Source organism: Nymphalis io, chromosome 12 (assembly GCF_905147045.1).
Source record: "Nymphalis io chromosome 12, ilAglIoxx1.1, whole genome shotgun sequence".
Lineage (NCBI taxonomy): Eukaryota > Metazoa > Arthropoda > Insecta > Lepidoptera > Nymphalidae > Nymphalis > Nymphalis io.
The window spans coordinates 8,100,912-8,122,847 of NC_065899.1; the positions used below are offsets into that span (position 1 = coordinate 8,100,912).

The window sequence follows — 21,936 nt, forward strand, 5'->3', positions numbered from 1 at the left end:
TTTTGTTAACTAAGATTGACATAATTTCCTTCCCCGCTGCTATTTAATTTGGCTCGGTGCACTGTGAATTGAATCCGCTCTAACGACCTAACTGATATTAACTCTCTTCAGAAATGTTTTTGCTGATAGTTTAGTTCCCCACAAAAATATGGGTGGTTATTATTAGTGTTTGATTAATGGAAGCGCTGAACAAAATTTCTCGTAGTCTGCTCTTAAAATACCACGGTTGCCACGTTGCCACGGGTTGCCTCTATTTACCTCTGCGACCAAGTTTCTACTTTAACAAATATACTATATATACTCTATTAGAAAAGATTGTCACAGATTTTTAATCTGTTTTCTCATATATATTTTTACAATTGAAAGTTGTCATTAAGCGTATAAAAAATGTTCACTTGTGCGCGATTATTCGCATCCTGATAATATATATATCATTAGACATTTGCTTTCTACAATGGTAAAAACGCATTTTAAGCTTTGTTCTCTTAAAAATAAGGTATAAGACCTGTAACGGTATCATCACTTGCACGCTTAATGGCCTAGCAATTCGTTGCGACTCTTATTATATAGTATTAAAGACTATAATAGCTTGCTTTTGTATGAGTATATATAGGCATTTGGAAGTAAAGCGGATGCTGTACAGTCATTGCTACGTTTTCCTGTCTTACGCTTTAAACGGACGATGTTTTTTGTTCCAGTGTTCTCGGCATAACGTTAGGATAGCTATCGGGTAGTTCAGACCATATTAGACATAAGTAGACTAACTGTTTTGTCCGTTAAATACTTAAGGGAGCGAATGTACAAGCGCGAACAACTACACGTTTTTATATGTTATAATTAAAGGTGCTTAATACAGCACAGTCTCAATAAGTAATAGTAACCGGCTCTCAGATTTCAATATTCCATATTAATCCGTTTTGTTGAGAAAGTAAAAAATATAAGACCGCCTTTTGTACATTAATAGTTTTTGTTTGTGCTTATAACTCTTTTGATGTATAAAGCTATTCTATTCTATAATATTTTTTCTCGTTACAGGCACAAAGGATGGAGTGCGGAACCACAGAGTTCGGCAGAAAGCGTGGTGACCAAGTAAGAACACCTATGCTATACGAATACAACATTATTGACTCTGCTTGGTTTTTTTTTAATTTGAAATGAACAGAGCTTAGAGATTAATATACTAGTCGTACGAGTATTAATAAATATCTTCTATATAATTGAAATATGTCGTTGAATTAAATTATTTCTTGATGTTGCCATCTTGACTATAATGGAATAGCTATTCTACTAAGTAACTATTAACCTTTCCTTAACATAAATAAAGAAATGTTTTATAAAAAGTTTTTCGGGCTATACGACAGTTGGTTATTATCTCCCATGTTACACTGTTTTGCGAATGTATTATTTTAAAACTAACTCTATATAAGAGATTTGTGATTCTAACACCAAACAGTAATACTTTCTGTTGCTGGACAGCTTTAAATGTATGTAAAAAAAATATATTAACAGCGTGTGATTGTCCTGTCTCCTCTTGAGGAGAAGGCTTAAACCCATTACGCTACTTCTATCGGATTGATGGATATTTGTGGCAGAATTGCATCCGAAACATGCAAGTTTTGTCACGACGCTTTCCTAAAGAGAGAAAGGAGATCACAAAAGAAAAACATTCCATTTTTATTATTTTTGACGAATGCTAAGTTGAATCGTGTGCTGATGATAATATGTATAAGAGAAATGACCTTTTATATAATGAACACATGATACATAACAAATACTTAATGATGATTATGTATTGAAAGCTATTTGCTCGTCGTGCCTTCCGTTTATTGGTAACATGTATATATGTATATGATATCTTTGTATGTATGATATCATGTCTTTACCGGGATAGATCTTCGCTGGACAGATACGAGTAGGCGTGTCGCACACAAAAGTGCACTCTGTTTCTTCTTTCTCATAATCCATTGGGAAGGAAAAACCGTCGGAAAAACAAAAACTGCTAACTTCCAGACGTGGGGATGCTACTAAAAATTTGTCGATAAAAAACCCAGTATCCTTTTTCTTAGCCTGATCCGAGTTTAAACTCAAGATACCGAGGCCTGGGGCCTCTTATGAGGTAACTACTAAACCAACGAAGTGGTCGATGTATCATGTAAAGTTGTTTTGATAGTAGTACAGTACAAAATTATGGCCGCGTATGACATATCACATTGGACAACATGTACACACACGACGAATTTTAATGTTGGTTGAACACGTACTATTAGTATCGTATATAGTATCGTAGTATCTTGGCACGATTATTTGACACAAATGTAACCGTTGACCATGCACATATTCATTTTGATCTGGACGCGTGTTCTTTGATAACTTGGTATGAATGCTTCAACAAAATTTGATGTTGGCCATGTAAAAGTTCCTTTCGATGTTGATATGTGTATTTTTACAAATGGTGTTAGTATGTAGTCCATGTACAAATTCGTACCGATTTCGGCATCAGTACTATCATTAACTTTGGCGTTTTTAATATCATTGGTGTCAATATATGTCTTAACACCATCATAACTATCCCATGAGCTTTAACAACTAAATAGTTCCTCTAAGTATATCGCTACGAAAAATGAAATTTATTAATTCAACAACTATTTTTTTTACAAATTAGTTGTATTTTCATCCACTCTTAAAAGCCATTAATTAAATATATAATAAATATTCCTAATTTAGTACATTCCATTGTAATGTAAACAAAATATCACGAAGATAACTAAACGCTTACTTTTAAAGTTATTAGAGCAAGGTTTAATTAAACTAGTCTTATTGTTCGATGACAAATATTTGCATATCTCGATCAAAATAGTGCCGATAATAATGTCTGTTTCGTAACTTTTAAGGCATTCATTATTTCAATGTGCACGTGGCTTAATTGATTTGGCGTTATTGGAAGTATGTGCTTACGTCTGTTTATTGGTCACATAATGTTGCCGAATCTGTTGTACCTTTATCTTAACTAAATAACTACTTTAACTAAGTAACTATTATACTTATGTATTTTCTTAACTCTACACAACAGAAAGTGTTTTTAGTCATATCAAATTTATGTAATTGTACCTAATTGGTAAAATAATTCGCTCCAATTGCTTATAAAATAATTTAAAATATTTATATAACAGTCTGATCTTGTTCCGTTGCTGGTCCTTTTCGCCTCTTAAAGAGTCGGAATATATACCACCAGGCAGCTCTGGTGCTCCGGAACTCACGTGACACAATTTCATCCAATACAGGCAGGTTTCTGCAACGATATTTTCGTAAAAAAAGGAGAGGAGACCTTAGCCCAACAGTGGGACTTTCACAGGCTGTTACTGCAACTTATTAACAGATTCACTTAGTCCTGCTTGCCTTGATTTAAATCCACGACCTCTAGTTAAGCTCTTATCTATCCATCCCCTGGGCTGTCCAATGTTTCTTTTATATAATAATCGTCATAAATTATACACTTTCATCAAAATATATAAATATATTCAATTATATATTTATAAATTCATACTTATAAATGGGAACGTGTAACGAAGAAAAAACTTTAATGTCGATACCGGTGGTCAAAACCCATTGACATTTCACCCAATGACAATGCGCGCACCAATGCGCTTTCTCAAACTTTGACAGCTGTCAAATTATGCAATCGAAGAATAATTGTGAACACCTGCTTTCATTAAGGCGTGTATTATATCAGGCAGATGTGTTATTTACTTTTTATGGTTACCGTAACTGTTGATGCATTTTAATCTAAATTAAACTTATCAGAATGATAATGTCCACCTGACCGATTTTATTATATATAGTTATATATAGTGCACAAGTGCGCCAACACAGGTGCACTTTCTATTCCCTGACTCTCATAATCCGATGGGACGGCAATCCGACATGACCTGAAAGAGTTCAGGCGCAAGACCAACGGCTATACGTGTTTATCAGACTATAATATTTTTAAATTTTTACAAACAAATTAGTTTTTATATTTAATTTTATTTTCGTCGCTTATCATTTATAAGGCATTGTATAAATGTTCTAGAAATCTAAAAGTATATATATTGCTTTTATAAAAATCTATTTTTATAGTCATATAAAAATTTCTATACGTCGATTTTATTTATTAACTTCGATGGTGCGCGTGCAATCAAATCGATTCCATTCGATATCAATAATGATCGAGCGGTTCGTGTAACGGTTCCACTCTACGCACGAGCGCAATGTATTATCTACATAAAGAATGGATTGTGTACACAACTCCAATAAAATCAGATATCATTCATCGTTTTAACTGAATTTGACGAAAATGGCTTTTATTTTTCTTTAAACTTGTTTTACTTTTGTCTTTTTTTAGTCCTAAAACAGTCCTTTTTTTAACGCTGGAAAAACGCATTACGCGTTTCCCCCACGAATAGTGGGGTGTATGTGGGGCTCGCCGGTGACCAAGGCGCCGAGTGCGCCCCGAACATCGGAATATCCACTAAAAAACTAGAGGTACCCTTTCCGTCTTAACGAGGAGCGCCACGGGATCGCTTTCGCATGCTACCATGGCAATACTAAAACAGTCCTTAAAAAATCCTCAAAAAACAGTTTTACTTAAATAAGTGATTATTTTGAAATTAGAATATTACGTGAAATTTCAAGGCGGCCGCAATTTATAAGTGAGATTGATATTTTTAATATTAAAAATATAATAGTCTGAAAGTGTTATAATACGAACCTTTATATTTTTAATATTAAATTTGATTGGCACAATTAAAAAAAAATAAAAAAATCTAAGTAAATTAAGGTAGTCAACCTTTTTTCAAATAAGACACAAAGATAACTATTCTAATTATATAAATTTAATGATTAATAATAATAAATATACGTTATTCCTTGTATCACTAAGTACAATACCCATTTAAAACGAGGAAATAGTCTATGACTTAGTTAAACTTATTTTTTTTATTATATACTTTAACATTCAAACGTTCCTTAACGATTTGTGACGATCGATGACGTACATCACGTCAAGTTCTGAATCTAAATTTCTAACACCATATTTAGTCATCTCTCTGATAATTACAGATTACACAACGAATTTAATTCCGATAATGTTTCATACGTTTTCATCTTTATCTCCGCGTCTGTGTATCATAGACTCGTAAATAGTTGTGACCTCCTTTCTAGACATTACAGATAAATTTATATTTAAATAACAGTAAGACGCTACGCTAGTATTTTTATTTTTTTTGCCTTTATTCGATTAATTATATCATTAGCTTAATTTATTCTGTACTAGATTACTTTTATTCGTAAAATGTACAGCATCGATAATATTTTTTGTACTTTTGCTGGAATGAATAAGTTTAGATTATATTAGTTTTATATAAATCAAGAATTTTATCAAAATCAACTACCTTTTACCTGAAAATTTACCTAAGATTTCAGGGGTACAGAAAAGGAAATGGGGTTCTTAAAGTAAGAGTAAGGTACGATGGGTTTGACATGCCGCAAGGGTAAAATATAATTAATAATTCTGAACCTAATAATAATAATTTTAAATATACTTACTTCATATTAAGGCTAAAGTTGTAAAATAATTATAAGATTATTAAAATTATAAAGACAAGTTTTCGCTCGCGGCTTATTCTGCGTTCGAGATTGTGGAGGATGTGCCCTTTTCTGGACGCCTGACAATATGTATGAAAAAATCATGATGATCTCTTGAGAAGTTAAGATGTAAAAGCGTAACAAACAAATAAACAAACTAACTTTGGTATTTATACTAGAAATAAGGATTTTATTAGTTAGGAATTAGGATGCAGCTTTATAGTCGTAATTCTAAATACTAATAAAAGTAACACGAAACGACATAGATTTTATGTAATGTCTAAGGAGAAACCGTTATTGCTTATGAAGATTTATTAAAATTATAAGCCTATAACTATTAATGACTTACTTGTTATTTGATAATAATTGCGATATAATAATAATATACCGACGCAATTTCAAGAGGCATTTTGCGAAAGTACTCCTTGAAAGCAATTAATACGCTGCAAAAATTTATAATAATAAGATTTTTTATAAATAACTTTATTGTGCTATTTGAAAACGTTGAGCGCCATCTATGAGCATACAAAGCGATACACAGAATATAAGTAACAAAATAAATCACACGTTGTTACGGTAAGGTAATATATTTTACTAATGTATAAATCCTTCTCATGATCGGGAATATTTTCTTTATAAGCTTAGGAATTATGAATATTAGGATCTTGTGACAAAGACACTTCGCCCGGAAATATTGTTTACCTATAAAATAACTATTAGAATTAAAATTGTTAACATTCGAACTTCGATCACTAATAAGAAGTTTTTATTAGTGATCGAAGCATTCGGACTGTAAAACTCCTGTACCGTACCGTAACAGCCTGTGAATGTCCCACTGCTGGGCTAAAGGCCTCCTCTCCTCTTTTTGAGGAGAAGGTTTGGAGCTTATTCCACCACGCTGCTCCAATGCGGGTTGGTAGAATTCACATGTGGCAGAATTTCAGTGAAATTAGACACATGCAGGTTTCCTCACGATGTTTTCCTTCACCGTAAAGCACGAGATGAATTATAATCACAAATTAAGCACATGAAAATTCAGTGGTGCTTGCCCGGGTTTGAACCCACGATCATCGGTTAAGATTCACGCATTCTTACCACTGGGCCATCTCGGCTCTAAAACTCCTGTCCTCTCTGCTAACTAGAACAAATCCGGAGAAATTGAAACGGATGGTGGCCCCTACCGTCAATCGACAAATGTACTACATCAATGACACCATCTTATCTACCAATGTATCGGTAAAGAATTATATATATTAATTCATTTTACATTGTAACTAGAGTGTCTTGTGAAGTATGATACGACGTTTGTCCTTATCCCATGTATGTGAAGTTTACGCAGTGTATTTTAATTGCATGGAGAAGATTTGGTAGAATGTTAATGCTTGCCTGCCTGCCTGATTTTCCTTGGGAATGATTTTTCTAGTGCTCTTAATATCTGATCTTAGTTTTTCCGGCGTTTGCTAAAAAAGTCCAGCTCAGTCAAAATCCAGTACTTATATATTTTCTCCCTCCATTATCTTATATTTCAAAAAATATAATATATTATAGAGCTAACGTCCATCTTCACAATATAATTTGTCATGTATGGATTTTATATGAAACGAATATTAAACCATACAAAACATACCTCTTAATGTTACACTTAAGATTATAACTTGACCGATAAACCTGAATGTCATAAGTACAAGTTCGATTCCCATGCGATAAACAATAGAACAGTTTTCAATTGTATAGTGTTTCACAAGCTGTCACTTGTTGAATCTTGAGTCGTTGACAACTGAATGGTTTAATGCCTGTGTAATAACAAGCTTACGGAATAGGCATTGCTAATTTATATTAAGCTAGCGAGAATGTAGGCCCTTAATTCTTAAAAGAGGTTGCCTGGAAGAAATCACTGTAAAAATGATAAAGCTAATAAAGCTTATTTAGCATACTTTATTAATAAATAAATGTATAATTTTTTATCAATAAAATAATCTAAAATGTTTTTCAGCCCGTTAAGTAACTAACGATAAGCTGTTCGTTAACAGCTTTACGATATACGTGCAGTCCTGAATAAGCATGCTTTTACTAGTAGTATGGCTTTTCGTGCTTACCGACTTCCAGTTCGCGGGATTGTCACATCGTTCAATTTCTAATTCCGGGCTATTATCCGATATAAACCGAAAAATTAACATTAAAATAAAAAAAATTTTTTACTTTTATCGCGACCCAAAGAAGTTAATTTCATATAATACATTAAGAAATGATTGATCATTCGATGACAGCCACGTGTGGGTATACATCCATATCCAGTGATAAAAAGGTTTTATGGAAATCGAATAACATATAAATTACTCACAACACGTAATTTATGAAGAATGCTGATGTTAATTTGAAGCAGTAGTCGTAAACTCACTCAAAGAGAGAACCGAAAAGTCGATAAATTTGCTATTGTGCCAAAATTTGCTAGCCCACTTTCGAACCCGTCCCATTCAGCGGTAATTTGACGTCACAGTGGTCATCCATCACGTCAGACCGGACCGGGAACCGAGCGACAACCGGTCAAAACGGTACATGTTAAGGGGAAGCAAAAGACGAAGTGAAGTTTTTCGTATTATTATTAATATAAAGAAGTTTTGTTTTTTTATTGCTATTAAGCCATTCAACTTAAATATGAATATTAACATAGACTATATTGTACTGTGTATATATGTACCAGGAAGAATATATTATAGCGCTTCGACAACAAGTGATAGTAAAACCTTTTATTTTTTTTAAAAAGAACTGTCACTTTAGAATATTAGTAAAATAATAATATTTTGTATGTTAACCAATATATGTAGGTTACCATTTAGATAAATCTAATAAAGATAATTCGATTATGTTAATAATATGAGCATTACCATAAATCAACAAAAATATTGTGTTTCTATGCCAAAACCAGACTGACTATTAATTTGAGTTGGTGTTGTTGGATGTTAAGAAATATTTGGGTATAAAAAATCTTTACTTAATACAAGTAGTGCCCTTTCAGAGATACATTAAATCACTTTATAAATAAGAATTCCTCATTTAATATTTTAAGATACAATGATAGATAGTACATACGTTATGTTAATATTTTGAATATTATTTTTTTATTTCAATATATACTATGGTATTTACATATAAAACGACTTGCACTTAATAACCGGAATATATATCACGACTTCTGTTTTGCAAACAGGTTGTAACCAATCCCGATGCATTCATCCTTCATTCGATAAGATCGAAATGTTGACAGCACAAATTGAACAAAAATTTTACATGAATCTATCGCTATTAGCTAATGTCGACTGGTGTGACATGGATTGATAATACTTACGTATTTATCTTTATATAAAAAAATATATGACAGTTACACTTTTTAAATAAGTATGAGTTATGTGTTAAACCATGAGTTATGAACGTCACCGTCGTTATATTGTTGAGAATTATCGTTTTATTTATGAATGGGAAATTAAAATGGCCATAAATAACTTGACGGAGATGACAAGGGGAATGTGTCGGTAATATTACAGTTATAAATAAATGACGGAATAAAACTTTTACATTTAACATAATGGACCGACTCAATAACACGCGTAAATTCGAATCTCGTACGATATAAAACGGAGCGTAAAAATTTGATATATTGACAGTTATGTCCGATAATTTCGTTTAAATTGATGTTCTGGAGTATAATGTAAGGAATATGGTTATATGATATTGATGCGTGTTCAACGATCATGTTCACTTCGCTTTTATGTGTGTACCTAATGGTAATCTGTTATCAGTAATGCGCTCGGGCTCGAAAATCGGTAACTATATAGAGTAGTTAAAATTTAATCTATTTTTTTTAAAGTAGAACATGTTTTGATGACGTAAACTATTAGGTATTTTTCATTATTGAAACTGTTGCGTTGTCATAAATAACTTATAACGCGACGGCTGTGACGAAAAACTTAATGCATCTCGAATTTTATCTCTTTTTTTAAAGTAGTATAATTTTTTGGATGACAAAATCTATTACGTACTTTTTTTTAAGTGAAGTGGAATGCACGTAAAGCCGTTGGTTCTGCACCTGAACTCTTTATCGTGTTGGTTTGATTGAGAGTGTTTCTGTGTTTGCGCACACGTGTTATATTTTAATACATCAATTCATTAAAAGGTAGTGTTTTCACACTATTAATGGAATTTAACTTTTCTTACGTAGGTATACTAGAAAATGATAATTATCATGACAAATCTTGACGTAACTCGTTCATGTATGAGTCATAAATCAAAGGGAATCGTGCTACCGGAAGCCTTTGCATTCTCACGTGTAGTTTTCCATCATTTTTGCCGCCTCGTAAGGATTCTTTGAGATTTATCTCAGAAATATCATATAACTTATCTCGTAAATTCGAGATTTCACATCTTTCTCGAAAGTTCTTTAAGTTATAGAGTTTTGTTATTGTTACTTTGTTAAATACATAAAGATAACCATATTTTGAATATAAAATTATCTCTTTTATATCTGTGCTGTTACTTGAAAGGACTTTAAAAGCCTTTTTGGGTACCCTTAATGACATATGTTGTAATAATAATATTTAAAGCCCGTACCAAACTATAAATGATAAATTGCGGGCAAAAGATACCCAAAGTAGATACCCGCTTGATTTTGAATCGGTTTTTTAACTGTATATATCTTCATTGAGCATGAGATGAATACAGCGAATGGATATGTTGTGCTCACCGAGATACGAACTCCAGATCTTTGGTTAGGTATTTTATCCTCTGAGCCATATAAATGATTAAAATGTTACGAAAATTATAAATTAATAAAATTAAGCGTATTTTTTATCTATATAATTATCTTAAATTAAATGTTTAGTATAATAACTGATGTATAAATCTATAATAAAAAATATATATTTTAAATAATTGCGAAAAGTTCATTGCCCCGTAAACATTAAATAACAAAAGTAGGCTCACTGAGGACCTTCGACCCTGCTTGCATCTCAGATCTAACTAACGACAGATAGGTACAACGTTTAGAAAGCTCCAGAGGATTGTGGGAATTTTGTATGCAACATATTGAAGAGCTCAATAAATATATTAAAACATAAAATCACAAAATGTTTTTGTCTAGCGTCGCTATTGCTATTAATTATTAATAGGAACTTTAAAATGTCAGCAATTGCGGTTTTTGAGTTCGACCATGTCCTGTGTAATGCTTATACTTGTCTAAGAGCTTATAGTGTGATAAAAGTTGTTTTTTTTAATATTTGACGATAACGATCTCAAACTGTTTGAGTACCGAATAGGTATAAGAAAACTACTCAAGCATCGTGGTACTTCAACGTTCCATGTGTTAAAGAGCATCTAGCACTTATGTTTTTTTTTAATTTACCTCTTAAAACGTGCATTTATTTAAATATATAAATGATATTTATCAAACATTTTAAAATCAATCGGATCTTATAACTAGCGTTCTATTTAAAGTGTTTTAAAATTTGTAGGCGCGTCGTGTCGTGTGGAGCCTACTACGGTGACTGTTTCACGACTAAAGAATTTTTATTGCTTCATTATATCAAGTACAATATGTTATTCAAGATCTATATTAAGATTAGGTAATTGTGACTTAAGTTTTTCTTTAAATACTTTAATATATTCGAAATTTAAATTTCATGATTTTATTTCGACTTCTAGTTACTGTTAGTTTTGCATTTGCCTTCCTTTTTTGTAAACATATTATTGAAGAATCATTATTGTGTTAGTTATACTCATCACGCAGATAGTGAATGCATGGTGCCCAGACAAATTATATTGTAATTTTAATATAATATAACGTTTTATTAATGAAATATATAATAATAATAATAATAATGTCGTCCAGACCGATTTCGGCCACGGCGGCCAATCTCAAGAGAGATTAGCCAACTACGCAGGAGATATTATAGTGCACAAGTGTGTGCGCAAACACAGGTGCCCTCTCTATTCCCTAATTCTCATAATCCGATGGGACGGCAATCCGACACGACCGGAAAGAATTCAGGCGCAGGACCTGTGAGGCTTTACGTGCTTTCCGAGGCACGGGAGTGTACACACTTCCAACTTCCAGACTCCGGGCTGCTACTGAGAATTTTTCTGACAGAAAAACCCAATAACTTTTTATTGGCCCGACCTGGGAATTGAACCCACGACCTACGGGTCTGCGGCCTTATACCAAGCCACTAGACCAACGAGGCAGTTTATTTACAAACACACAGATCTGAAAGAGCCGATATGGCCCAGAGGTCAGAACGCATAAATCTTAAATGAGGATTGTGGTATCAAGCACTACTGGCTTTATTTCAATGTGCTCAATTCGTTTTTGTAATTCATCTCGTGTTTGGCGCTGGTGGAAAACATCGTGTGGAATCTTGGGTGTGACAGATGAAACTCGGCTACATGTATGTATTCACCAACTCGCATTGGATCAGCGTGGTGGAATAAGTTCTAAAAGTTCGTAGAGACGAGACGCCCAATAGCGAAACTCTTACAGGTTGTTACTTTACTAATATATATTTACAAACATAATGACAGACGAATTCATTTCACATATAAATGTTCTGCTAAATCGAAATTCTCAAAAATACCATGACCATTTGTGTCGGTATCTATCAAATTATGTAATTCCATTAATCGAACGAAAATATTCGAATGAATGGATCAGAATTCGCAACGTCTGGTGAAAGTTGATGCGTCTCGCTCGACCCGAAACTATTTCCTACTTTACCTCATTTTTAGTAAGCATGCGATTCTTATAAGGAGGTTGCAATTTATTCTTATCAGATGACGAATTTTACGACTATGTATTAAATTCACTTAAAAGCCTATTCTAAATGTTTCTACAAAAAAAAAAAAAAAAATTAAAACATTTTTGAACGTTTTAGTGCAATCGTAATTTATAAAAGAATAACTGATTAACTGACATATCATCCAACACACAACCTCGACTACTGGGGTTAGCACCATGAAAATTTGTATACGAGTATTCTTTAAAACAGTAGGTTAGCATTAAGGAAGGGGCTTTAAAAATTAAACCCCTAAGGTAGGGGATAAAAAAGGAGATGGAAGTTTGTATGAAAAATTTTCAATTTGGAAAAAGAGCTATAGAAATTGTTATTTAGCAATGCCGAAGCGAAGCCGCGTGTAAAGCGCTATTAAAATATAACGAATTAAGCCTAAGTCTTGCTGCAATAAATGTAGTACGGCATGTTCCTTTGTTCTTATAAATTATCTTTAAAATGGCAGAGAATGGTACCCTTAAATAGGTCAAAGGTCCTTGAATTGTCAGATTAGAACGTAAAATCGTCAACGTAATTTGAACAAAACACAAACGCCTTTTTGATCGAATACGCCTTTAAAGCTACAAATCCAAGTGCCAAATGGGTCTCATGAGATGTCATATTTTTCAAATTAAACTTCTTATTTATTTTTTTTTATTTGTCATTCCTGTGATTAGTATATATAAATAGATTCAGTACAATCGTATTGTTAACGCGATTTAGGTATTATAAATTTTATTTTTCATCTAAAGTTGCCACTTACATAGATATATAATGAAAAAGTATTCAAAAACATTCAACATAAGCTATATTATTTAGCATTATGCTATTAGTTGTCTTAATCTACACTTACATTAAAATACGAACTTACTTTGTCTGTCTGTTACGGTTTCACGACGCAATCACAGTAACAGCCTGTGAATGTCCCACTGCTGGGCTAAGGCCTCGTCTCCTTTTTTTTTTTGAGGAGAAGATTTGGAGCTTATTCCACCACGCTGCTCCAATGCGGGTTAGTGGAAGAAGTGTTAAGAAGCATGCTCGAACTCAAAGGAATTACATAGACATGAATTTGCATAAAATGCAAAACACCTGCTCATTCATCTATGCAAAACAGGTTTTTCATGAAAAATATAGCTCTCGCAGTCCACTTCAAATGCACTTCTATCATCGTGTTCATAATAAAATGTTACGTAAAGAAATCACAAATGGCTAAATATAGAATATATAGATAAATATTACATGTTTGTATGCGTCATTTTCATTGAATCAATCAAAAAGCATGTGTTTTTATTTTATTTTATTTATTTTATTAAAAATATATTGTCAATGAAGTCTTACATTTGTTAAATAGTGATCAGAAATTATTCGATACCTGAACAAAGCGTCTAACTTCAGATCATAATAACAAAATTCAATATCGAAATATAATCTAAATGAGTCGGTAAGAAACTTACTAGTTATTCTTTTTCATTAATCTATTTACTTGATAAATATATTTTTAACCAAAATAGTGTGACATAAATTAAAAAAAATATCCTTTATTATTTATCATATAATTATTTTACTTGAATCTAAAAAAAAACGATTCTATAATTTTTTTTATTATTTAAGAAGAGTAAATAATGTGTAATTATTAAAAAAAAAAATTATATACTGTTTATTATATACAGTAACAGCCTGTTAATGTCCCACTACTGGGCTAAGGCCTCCTCTCCCTTTTGAGGAGAAGGTTTGGAGCTTATTCCACCACGCTTCTCCAATGCGGGTTGGTAGAATACACATGTGGCAGAATTTCAATGAAATTAGACACATGCAGGTTTCCTCACGATGTCACGATTTTATATATACGTTTACATAATTTTAGACAGCTTACAGTAGCTTAGAATAATAAGCTTTATTTTATGTAACGAACAGCGACAATCAATCTAAAGTCGCATGCCAATGCTATAACAATAAAATATAATATACATACAATAGCTCGTAACAATTGAAGAGACAAAACAGTCGGTTAGTTTATTATGTGTGGCACTTTCACACTATCTCACTATCAATCCGAATGTATATGTGATGGACAATGTTTCCGCCTTGCAAATCGCAATAACTATAATACATAATTGAATATTCGCATAGAGCAACACTACTTGGAAATACCATACTTTTGTGCTACGCGCTTGATCGGTGACTTTCATTCAGCTGTCAAAATATATAATCCACACATTAATAGTAAACAATATTTTTATATGAGCGTACTAAAACAGAAAATACTGAACGATCTCATTCTTCTGTTGATCGTTAGGAAGTCACGTGACGCGAATTCTGGGTGCATCTATTGAAACGGAACCAATATGTAAAATTTCAACTCCGTAGAATAAGAGAAAGGGGTTTTAATTTAGTTTGTTCAAACTAACATACTACACACAGTTAATATTTCTAGTTTTAAAATGAAAATCGGTCTATGTATGCCACACACACACACAGACATACACGTTAAAGTTATAACACCCTTCGTTTGGCATCGTGGATTAAAAAGGTGAAAACCTTCAATCATTGTATCTAGATTAACATATCCCACTTCTACTTACTATACTATAGTCTTTGTGCTGTAAATATTCTCAATCGAATTGATCATTCCCACTTGTGGCGCGATTTGTAGAGTGACCATAATTTATAGGGATTTGCTGATAGACAATCATGTTAACAGCGACTTCGTCACAATAAAATGTCATTCATTTCGTATTACAAAAACATATCTATGACTTTTGAAATCATAAACAACTTTGTATCTTTATTATCAATCCTTTTGCAACCCCTGTTTTCCATATGTAAGGGTATTTCTTAGCAAATACATATGTTGTAATAGAAGCCTGCTCATTAAAACGTATACGTCTAGCTCTAGTAATTTCGACTTAGCGATAATACCTCGGTATGATTTTTAAGCACCTAAGCATAATTAGTTATATACATTACAAATTATACGTTCATATACGAGTTTGAGTTAATGTGTTTTTTTGGAATAAGTTACATCTTTATACTCATGAAAAATTTGTCTTAAATTAGTGATACACCAATGGTCACCCTAGTAACCCGTTAAGTGTCGTGGTCATATTCGTAGGTCAGTTCAGCGGGTCGAACTTTCCCATGCTTTTATTCTGGCTTCGATTCACATTTGTTTATCATTTATTCAATTATTGGTTGACTTACATTAGATTTTGTACTCTTGTAAAACGTCTAAAAAAATTCAATCATGTTTTCATTATTGTATACATATGTGAAAGACCGGCCATAATGGAAATCTTTGGAAGAGGCCTTTGTCCAGCAGTGGACGTCTTTCGGCTGACATGATGATACATGTGTGGTGAAATGACATAAAAGTGGTCTCAACTACTAATAACTAACTGGCACTATGTAGGGATGTGAGGTTACGTTATTATATACTCTTTTGCTTATAATTACATTATATTATTGTTATGAGTTACTTCCGTTTAATACATTCCATAGAATTTACTTTTATAGTAGAATAAGTGTCTACATAAAATGTTTATGTGGACAAGTATAAAAATAAAAAAATCTTGTTTTTTCGGGCCAGAGACCTTCTCGGGAAATTAAGATTGTATGCCAAAGTGACGTAACATCTTAGTTCCCAAGGTTTTTGGCGCATTTGCGATATAAGGGATGGTTAACATTTCTTACAATGCCGGTAATGTTTACCATTAGGTGGTCTACTTGCCAGTCTTATATACGTAAACTACAATTACTTACATTACAATAAAATATTTATTATTTTATATTATTCAACAAAGGATTTATTATTTCGCATATATCAGCATTTCTTTTGGGTGTGTGATACCGCTGATCTCCATTTCATTTCTACATGAAAGAATACCTAATATGTTGAAAAGGGGGCACCTATGATAAAAAATACGCCTATAATATTTTTCGTCTATGGATACTTACTGTGGCGCCGTCTGCATTTACATTTCGATTTATTATTATCGATATTCAAAGTCTAGGTATTACGGAATTCGCGTTGTTACGATACCGCTTGAAATATTACGTCAAGTAAAATATCGCTATTTATCGTGTCTCGTTGATTTATATTAGACGATTAGCGATTGCAATGAATGCGCTTATTTAATTTATAACTGTACCACCTTGTAGTATTTGTTTGTTCAATTTAGAAATATGTATAAATTATTATTGTATGTATATTTGTAATTTAAATAATGAACAAGGTAATATAACATAATATAACACTTTACTGGTGGTAGGGCTTTGTGCAAGCTCGTCTGGGTAGATACCACCCACTCATCAGATATTCTACCGCAAAACAGCAGTACTTGATATTGTTGTGTTCCGGTTTGAAGAGTGAGTGAGCTAGTGTAATTACAGGCACAAGGGACATAAAATCTTAGTTCCCAAGGTTGGTGGCGCATTGGATATGTAAGCGATGGTTGACATTTCTTACAATGCCAATGTCTAAGGGTGTTGGTGACCACTTACCATCAGGTGGCCCATATGCTCGTCCGCCTTCCTACTCTATAAAAAAAAAAAAAGTTTGAGCGTCACGGTAGCATGCGCAAGCGATCCCGTGGCGCTCCTCGTTAAGACGGAAAGGGTACCGCTGGTTTTTAATGGGTATTTCGATGTTCGGGGGCACACCTTGGACCACCCACATACCATCCACCTGATTCACTTTCCATAGACACTATTTAATCATGTATTCAAGAAGCTTTAACGTTGAAATCCTGAAATCGCTTAATGACATTTCTGTCAATCATAAATTTTTATGATACTTTAACAAGAAATCGAAAATTTATATTAAAGGTGCTCTAGATGAGAGCGAGTTGTACTCTCATCTAGAGAACAAGGCCTGAAGATTTTATTAGCACACTTAAATATGGAGTGGTACATATTTTACCTGACGTATGCAGGTTTCTGCAGCATATTTTTTTCACAGCCGAGCATTTTATGAATTATAATATCAAACTAAGTTGACCAGAGCATTTACAATTATCATTAAGACGTTTGAAACGTGCAATAAAATTAGTTTTCGGCTCTCATGCGCTGTTTCTTCCCAGACTATTAGCTGTAATGTGGCCAGTCCCTTTTTTTGTGTTTCTGAGTTCATTGTTGTCAATTTTAATATTGTTAATTTAACTGATATATCAATAACCTCGAAATAAGTATCCTAATAACAATACTATAATAAAAATATAGATGTCGAAAAGCTTCAATAGATATGTAATTTATTTCGTAATATTTCATAGTGCCAATCAATAGTAAGATTTATGCTAGATATAAACAAAGTGAGCACACCGAGTCTGTACAAAGCAAGTCACGGCTAGCTATTAACAACAGCTTGGGAACTGGGGCAAGTGAGCGCGATCCACAAACAGCCCGCGGACTATAGTCTGAAGGATAATTTATTTGTGATATACTGTCTCGCCAGCACTTTATTGGATACCCTACGCGGAAGTCCAGATAAACAATTGACGAATTATACTAATACTATTTTATAGAGGCGTTCTTTTGTTTATCTTTTAAATGAACTGTGACTTAAATTTAATAAACTTATATTGATATTATACTTTAAGTAGAATAAACTGTCGTATACAAATACATAAAATTGAAGTGTTTATTGCCGAGTTACCAAAACCAAAACAATATATATTTTTTATTTTAGTCTTCCACTGCAAATCTTTTTATTTAAATATTTTTTTATTATATATATCAAATAGGTAATGCCTACCGTACGTTAGAATGGATGAAGCCGGGCTTTGCTAGCATCTAATATATAATGTCGAACTCAATAAGATTTTGAATCTAGAGAGCTGTAATCGGCTTTTGTTACGATTCATTTGCAGATCGGTAATCGGTTATTGATTACATTTACAATACTCGTGTTTTATGCCGGTCGGTACCCCGATAGTAATACTATAAAGAACAATAAATAGTGAAAGTGTGTTCAGTTCAAGAATTTCGATAGAATTAATGAAGAAATTCGATTAAATTCAGATCAGGTACTTTAATACTTTCGTTGCCAAGATGATAATGTAGACTGAATACGAGACTCGACTCTGTATTATATTCAATGGCCAATTAATGTCCTATTGCCTGTCTAATGACTGCCTCGTTGGTTTGATAGCTAGATTATAACGCAGCAGATGTCACGGCCCTGACTTCGAATTCCGGGCCAGTAAAAAGTTATTATATATCAAGAAATTCTCAGCGCGTTTCTCCCGCGCCTTTGACAGAACAAAATGCCCTTGGTCTCGGATTATGAAACTGAAGGGAATAGATACTGCACCTGTGTTCGCGCACACACTCATTATAATATATTCTGCGCAGTTGGCCATTATCCGTCGAGAATGGCAGCCGTGACCGAAATCGGTCAGGAGGATCCATTACTGAATTATCTTATATTTCACTACCGGGAATGTGTATATCAATCGCGTCTAAATTAATTACAGAACATAAATTATGCAGTTCAATGAGTGACCTGTGTTACACAACTCGGGAATATCTCTCGATTATTGAATGTTCGAATCGAATCCGCGTGAGCTAGCATAGATCGTACAATGATACGATTGCGATTCGAATAATTGGATGTGACATTTTGATTTCGAAATCAGTTCTGACGTCACGACTGTATTTTATTATTGCACTGATTAATAATTCAGAGATTGTAGAATTGTTAAGACTGTGTTTCACTACCAGTACTCATATCAGTCAACAATAAACTTTTTGTACTTACGAGCTTAAATGCTCGACGTTAAACTAATGATAAAACGTATGACGTCATCAGACATTAATTTTTTTAAATGTTTTTCTAAAGTAACATTTTCATACATAAAAAGATGATAGCATTCACGAATAATGTACTTACAATACTTTACAATCGTGTCGTGTTCCAACTATGAATGTGCGGATTCCTTGATACTGATCAATATTTGATCAGCGAAAGCCAATTGAAAGGCAAGGAGGGTCATCGCGATAGTACAAACAGACAGACGGGCTCTATCTTACATTGTAGCTATAGAAATTTTTCCATTGATTAAAAGATATACAATCGAACTTTACATAAAATATAACCTCAATTAATGTTTCTTTATGGATAGCAAGTGTAAACAAGTAGACTAGACTTTGTTGGTCCCATTGCGAATACGAACGAAACTTATTTATTATACCATTACATTATATATAAACAAAGATTTCATTCTTTTAGTTTTATGTAGGCAAGTATAATATCCCGCTCAAGGCATGGCTATTCCTATTTATAACAGATTGAGACTATTGGTAGAAGTGACTTTGTATGGTTACGTGGTTGGTAGATTTTCTCTACTTTGTTGCTCTGTAAATGATCACATATGCTTAAAAGATAAAACACTTATAAATGACCTTTGAAAAATACGAGAAAAAGAAAGTAAGTTCAACAAATAAAGTTTCATAAGTCTCGTGATAAGTGTTATTGCTTTACATAATAATACTTCATTTCACTTACGTAATTGGGCGAAGTAAACTTAAAAAACGATAAAATTATATTTTTGAGTAAATCAATAAAGAACTAAACATCAAAATACCTAAACTAAAGACCTGTCGACTGTACAGTTACGATTATAAAATGTTCTCCGCTCCTAACTTCAAAAGTTAGGGATATAGAAAAGTTCACACGAATACAATTAGTGTGAACTACTTCAAGCAATTGAGTTTCAATTTAGAGAAAAATGAAAATTAAATAGTCATTAGTAATCCTAAAATTTCATTTGTGATGCTCTTTGTAAATAAAAACCTGCAGACACATCAAATATAAAAGCAATTGAAAATATACACCAAACACACGTAAAGCACATATGTGGAGATTTATTTGTTGAAAAAAAAAAACATTTCCTCACATTATTCGATACTATTCGAATACCGGTATTATTTAGTATTATAGTATTTCATACTCATTTTCCAATTTGTTCAAAACACTTAAAATTTCCCTAGAAAGTTAACCAGCCCAGTGTTTGCGGTTAGCACATTGCGGGTCCCGTTTATAAAATTACCATCTTCGGCCAAACTGCCTTTCACCAGTTTTAAGCTTATCACAATAGAAGTTTATTTATGTGGTTATCTTAGTCGTTATAGTTTTAATTATAGATATTGAAAATAATATGTTTTACTGTTACTTGAAATTAATAATTGATAAGGTTAGGAACACACGAAAAGCAATAAAAGTGTGATACTGTGTTTTATTTGAGAATTACAGTGGATACGACTACTGCGAGAAGTATAAAGCACTTCTTACATTAGTTATGTGCTTACAATCATGATATATATTGAATACTTGTGTATGATATTAAACTGACTCACTCATCCTTTGAAATGGAACTCAGCAATATGATGTATTTATGTTTGGCTGTAGAATAATTAATTAGAGTGTAGTAACCACTCAAATCGGCCTGTATCGACCTATTTTGTTATAGTATTTTACGTCTACGTAGTGTTTATAAAAGACACACACACATACATCTCCCTGTTACAAATGCATTACGTATAATGCCAACTATTATTGAATAATGATAAAGTTATGAAATGATTGCACATTTAGAAGATATAAAATTAATTATAAACCAGGAAACATGTTATGACAATCGTTTACTTAACAGGTTTTATTAAATAATATATATGTATATACGATCGTATTTGTTATTCATATGTGATTGCCGTTTGATATAATAAAACATATTCCGATATCAATATTTTCCGATATTATTATCTAGTACTTAATCAAGCTGTAATATGATTGTTTTTGTTTCAGGCAAAAGAAAAGAGCAACCGAGAAGGTTTGAAAACAGATATACAACATCGAAAAGAAAGTTTTTATCGGGTGAGCTATCTTTTTATAAAGCGAATATACAAAACAATTATATAATATATAAATAATTATTACATGGCCATAAGCGTAATAAAAAGAGGCTATTGATTGGCCTGTTTTTTTTTCTTTTTTTTCGTAATATACGCGATGTCTTTGCCAAATGTGGTTCACATTTCGATGATTGTTTTTTTTTAATTTTCATAGTAATAACTAAAACAAACTGTTTTAAGGAGGCCCCGTCGGACGAAGATTCCGCGGTGTCTTCCGCGCCCGCCTCTCTTTCTCCTCAACCGCTCAACGAAATGTGGGTGAGTACCATATACAATCATAATATTCTCATCAGGTAAGTGATCGAGAAAAGTGTAGCACTTTATTATTAAATACTTAATAATATGTTCTTGTTTACATATAATTCATTATTTACAAAATTATCTTAAAACTAATGTAATGTTAAGAACACACTAATAAAAGAAACGTACCCCTTTCTTGGCGTGAAAATCACATTGTATCAATGTATACTTGTGTATGATACTGCACACACACACGTCCACAAGTATATACAACACCGTTATTATTAATGTGACAAGATTTCGACAATTTAAACTTTGTTATATTTATAGAATCTCGATGATAAACACTTTT

General features: G+C 32.6%; 2 protein-coding genes across 3 annotated transcripts in view; one reads left to right on the plus strand and one right to left on the minus strand.

Annotated features, from left to right (window-relative positions):
• The window catches only part of LOC126772306 (axoneme-associated protein mst101(2)), a 127,612-nt gene that overhangs the window by 91,247 nt on the left and 14,429 nt on the right, over positions 1–21,936 (plus strand). Inside the window, exons 5-7 of one of the 2 annotated variants that reach the window (XM_050492602.1) lie at positions 1,036–1,089; positions 21,238–21,306; positions 21,525–21,602. In XM_050492602.1, the coding sequence (XP_050348559.1) occupies positions 1,036–1,089; positions 21,238–21,306; positions 21,525–21,602 (201 nt within the window). The remainder of the gene's footprint in view (positions 1–1,035; positions 1,090–21,237; positions 21,307–21,524; positions 21,603–21,936) is intronic. The other variant, XM_050492603.1, reaches the window with a different exon arrangement.
• LOC126772361 (spondin-1-like) overlaps positions 1–21,936 on the minus strand; it is a 130,682-nt gene that overhangs the window by 43,585 nt on the left and 65,161 nt on the right. The gene's annotated exons all lie outside the window — the stretch shown is intronic.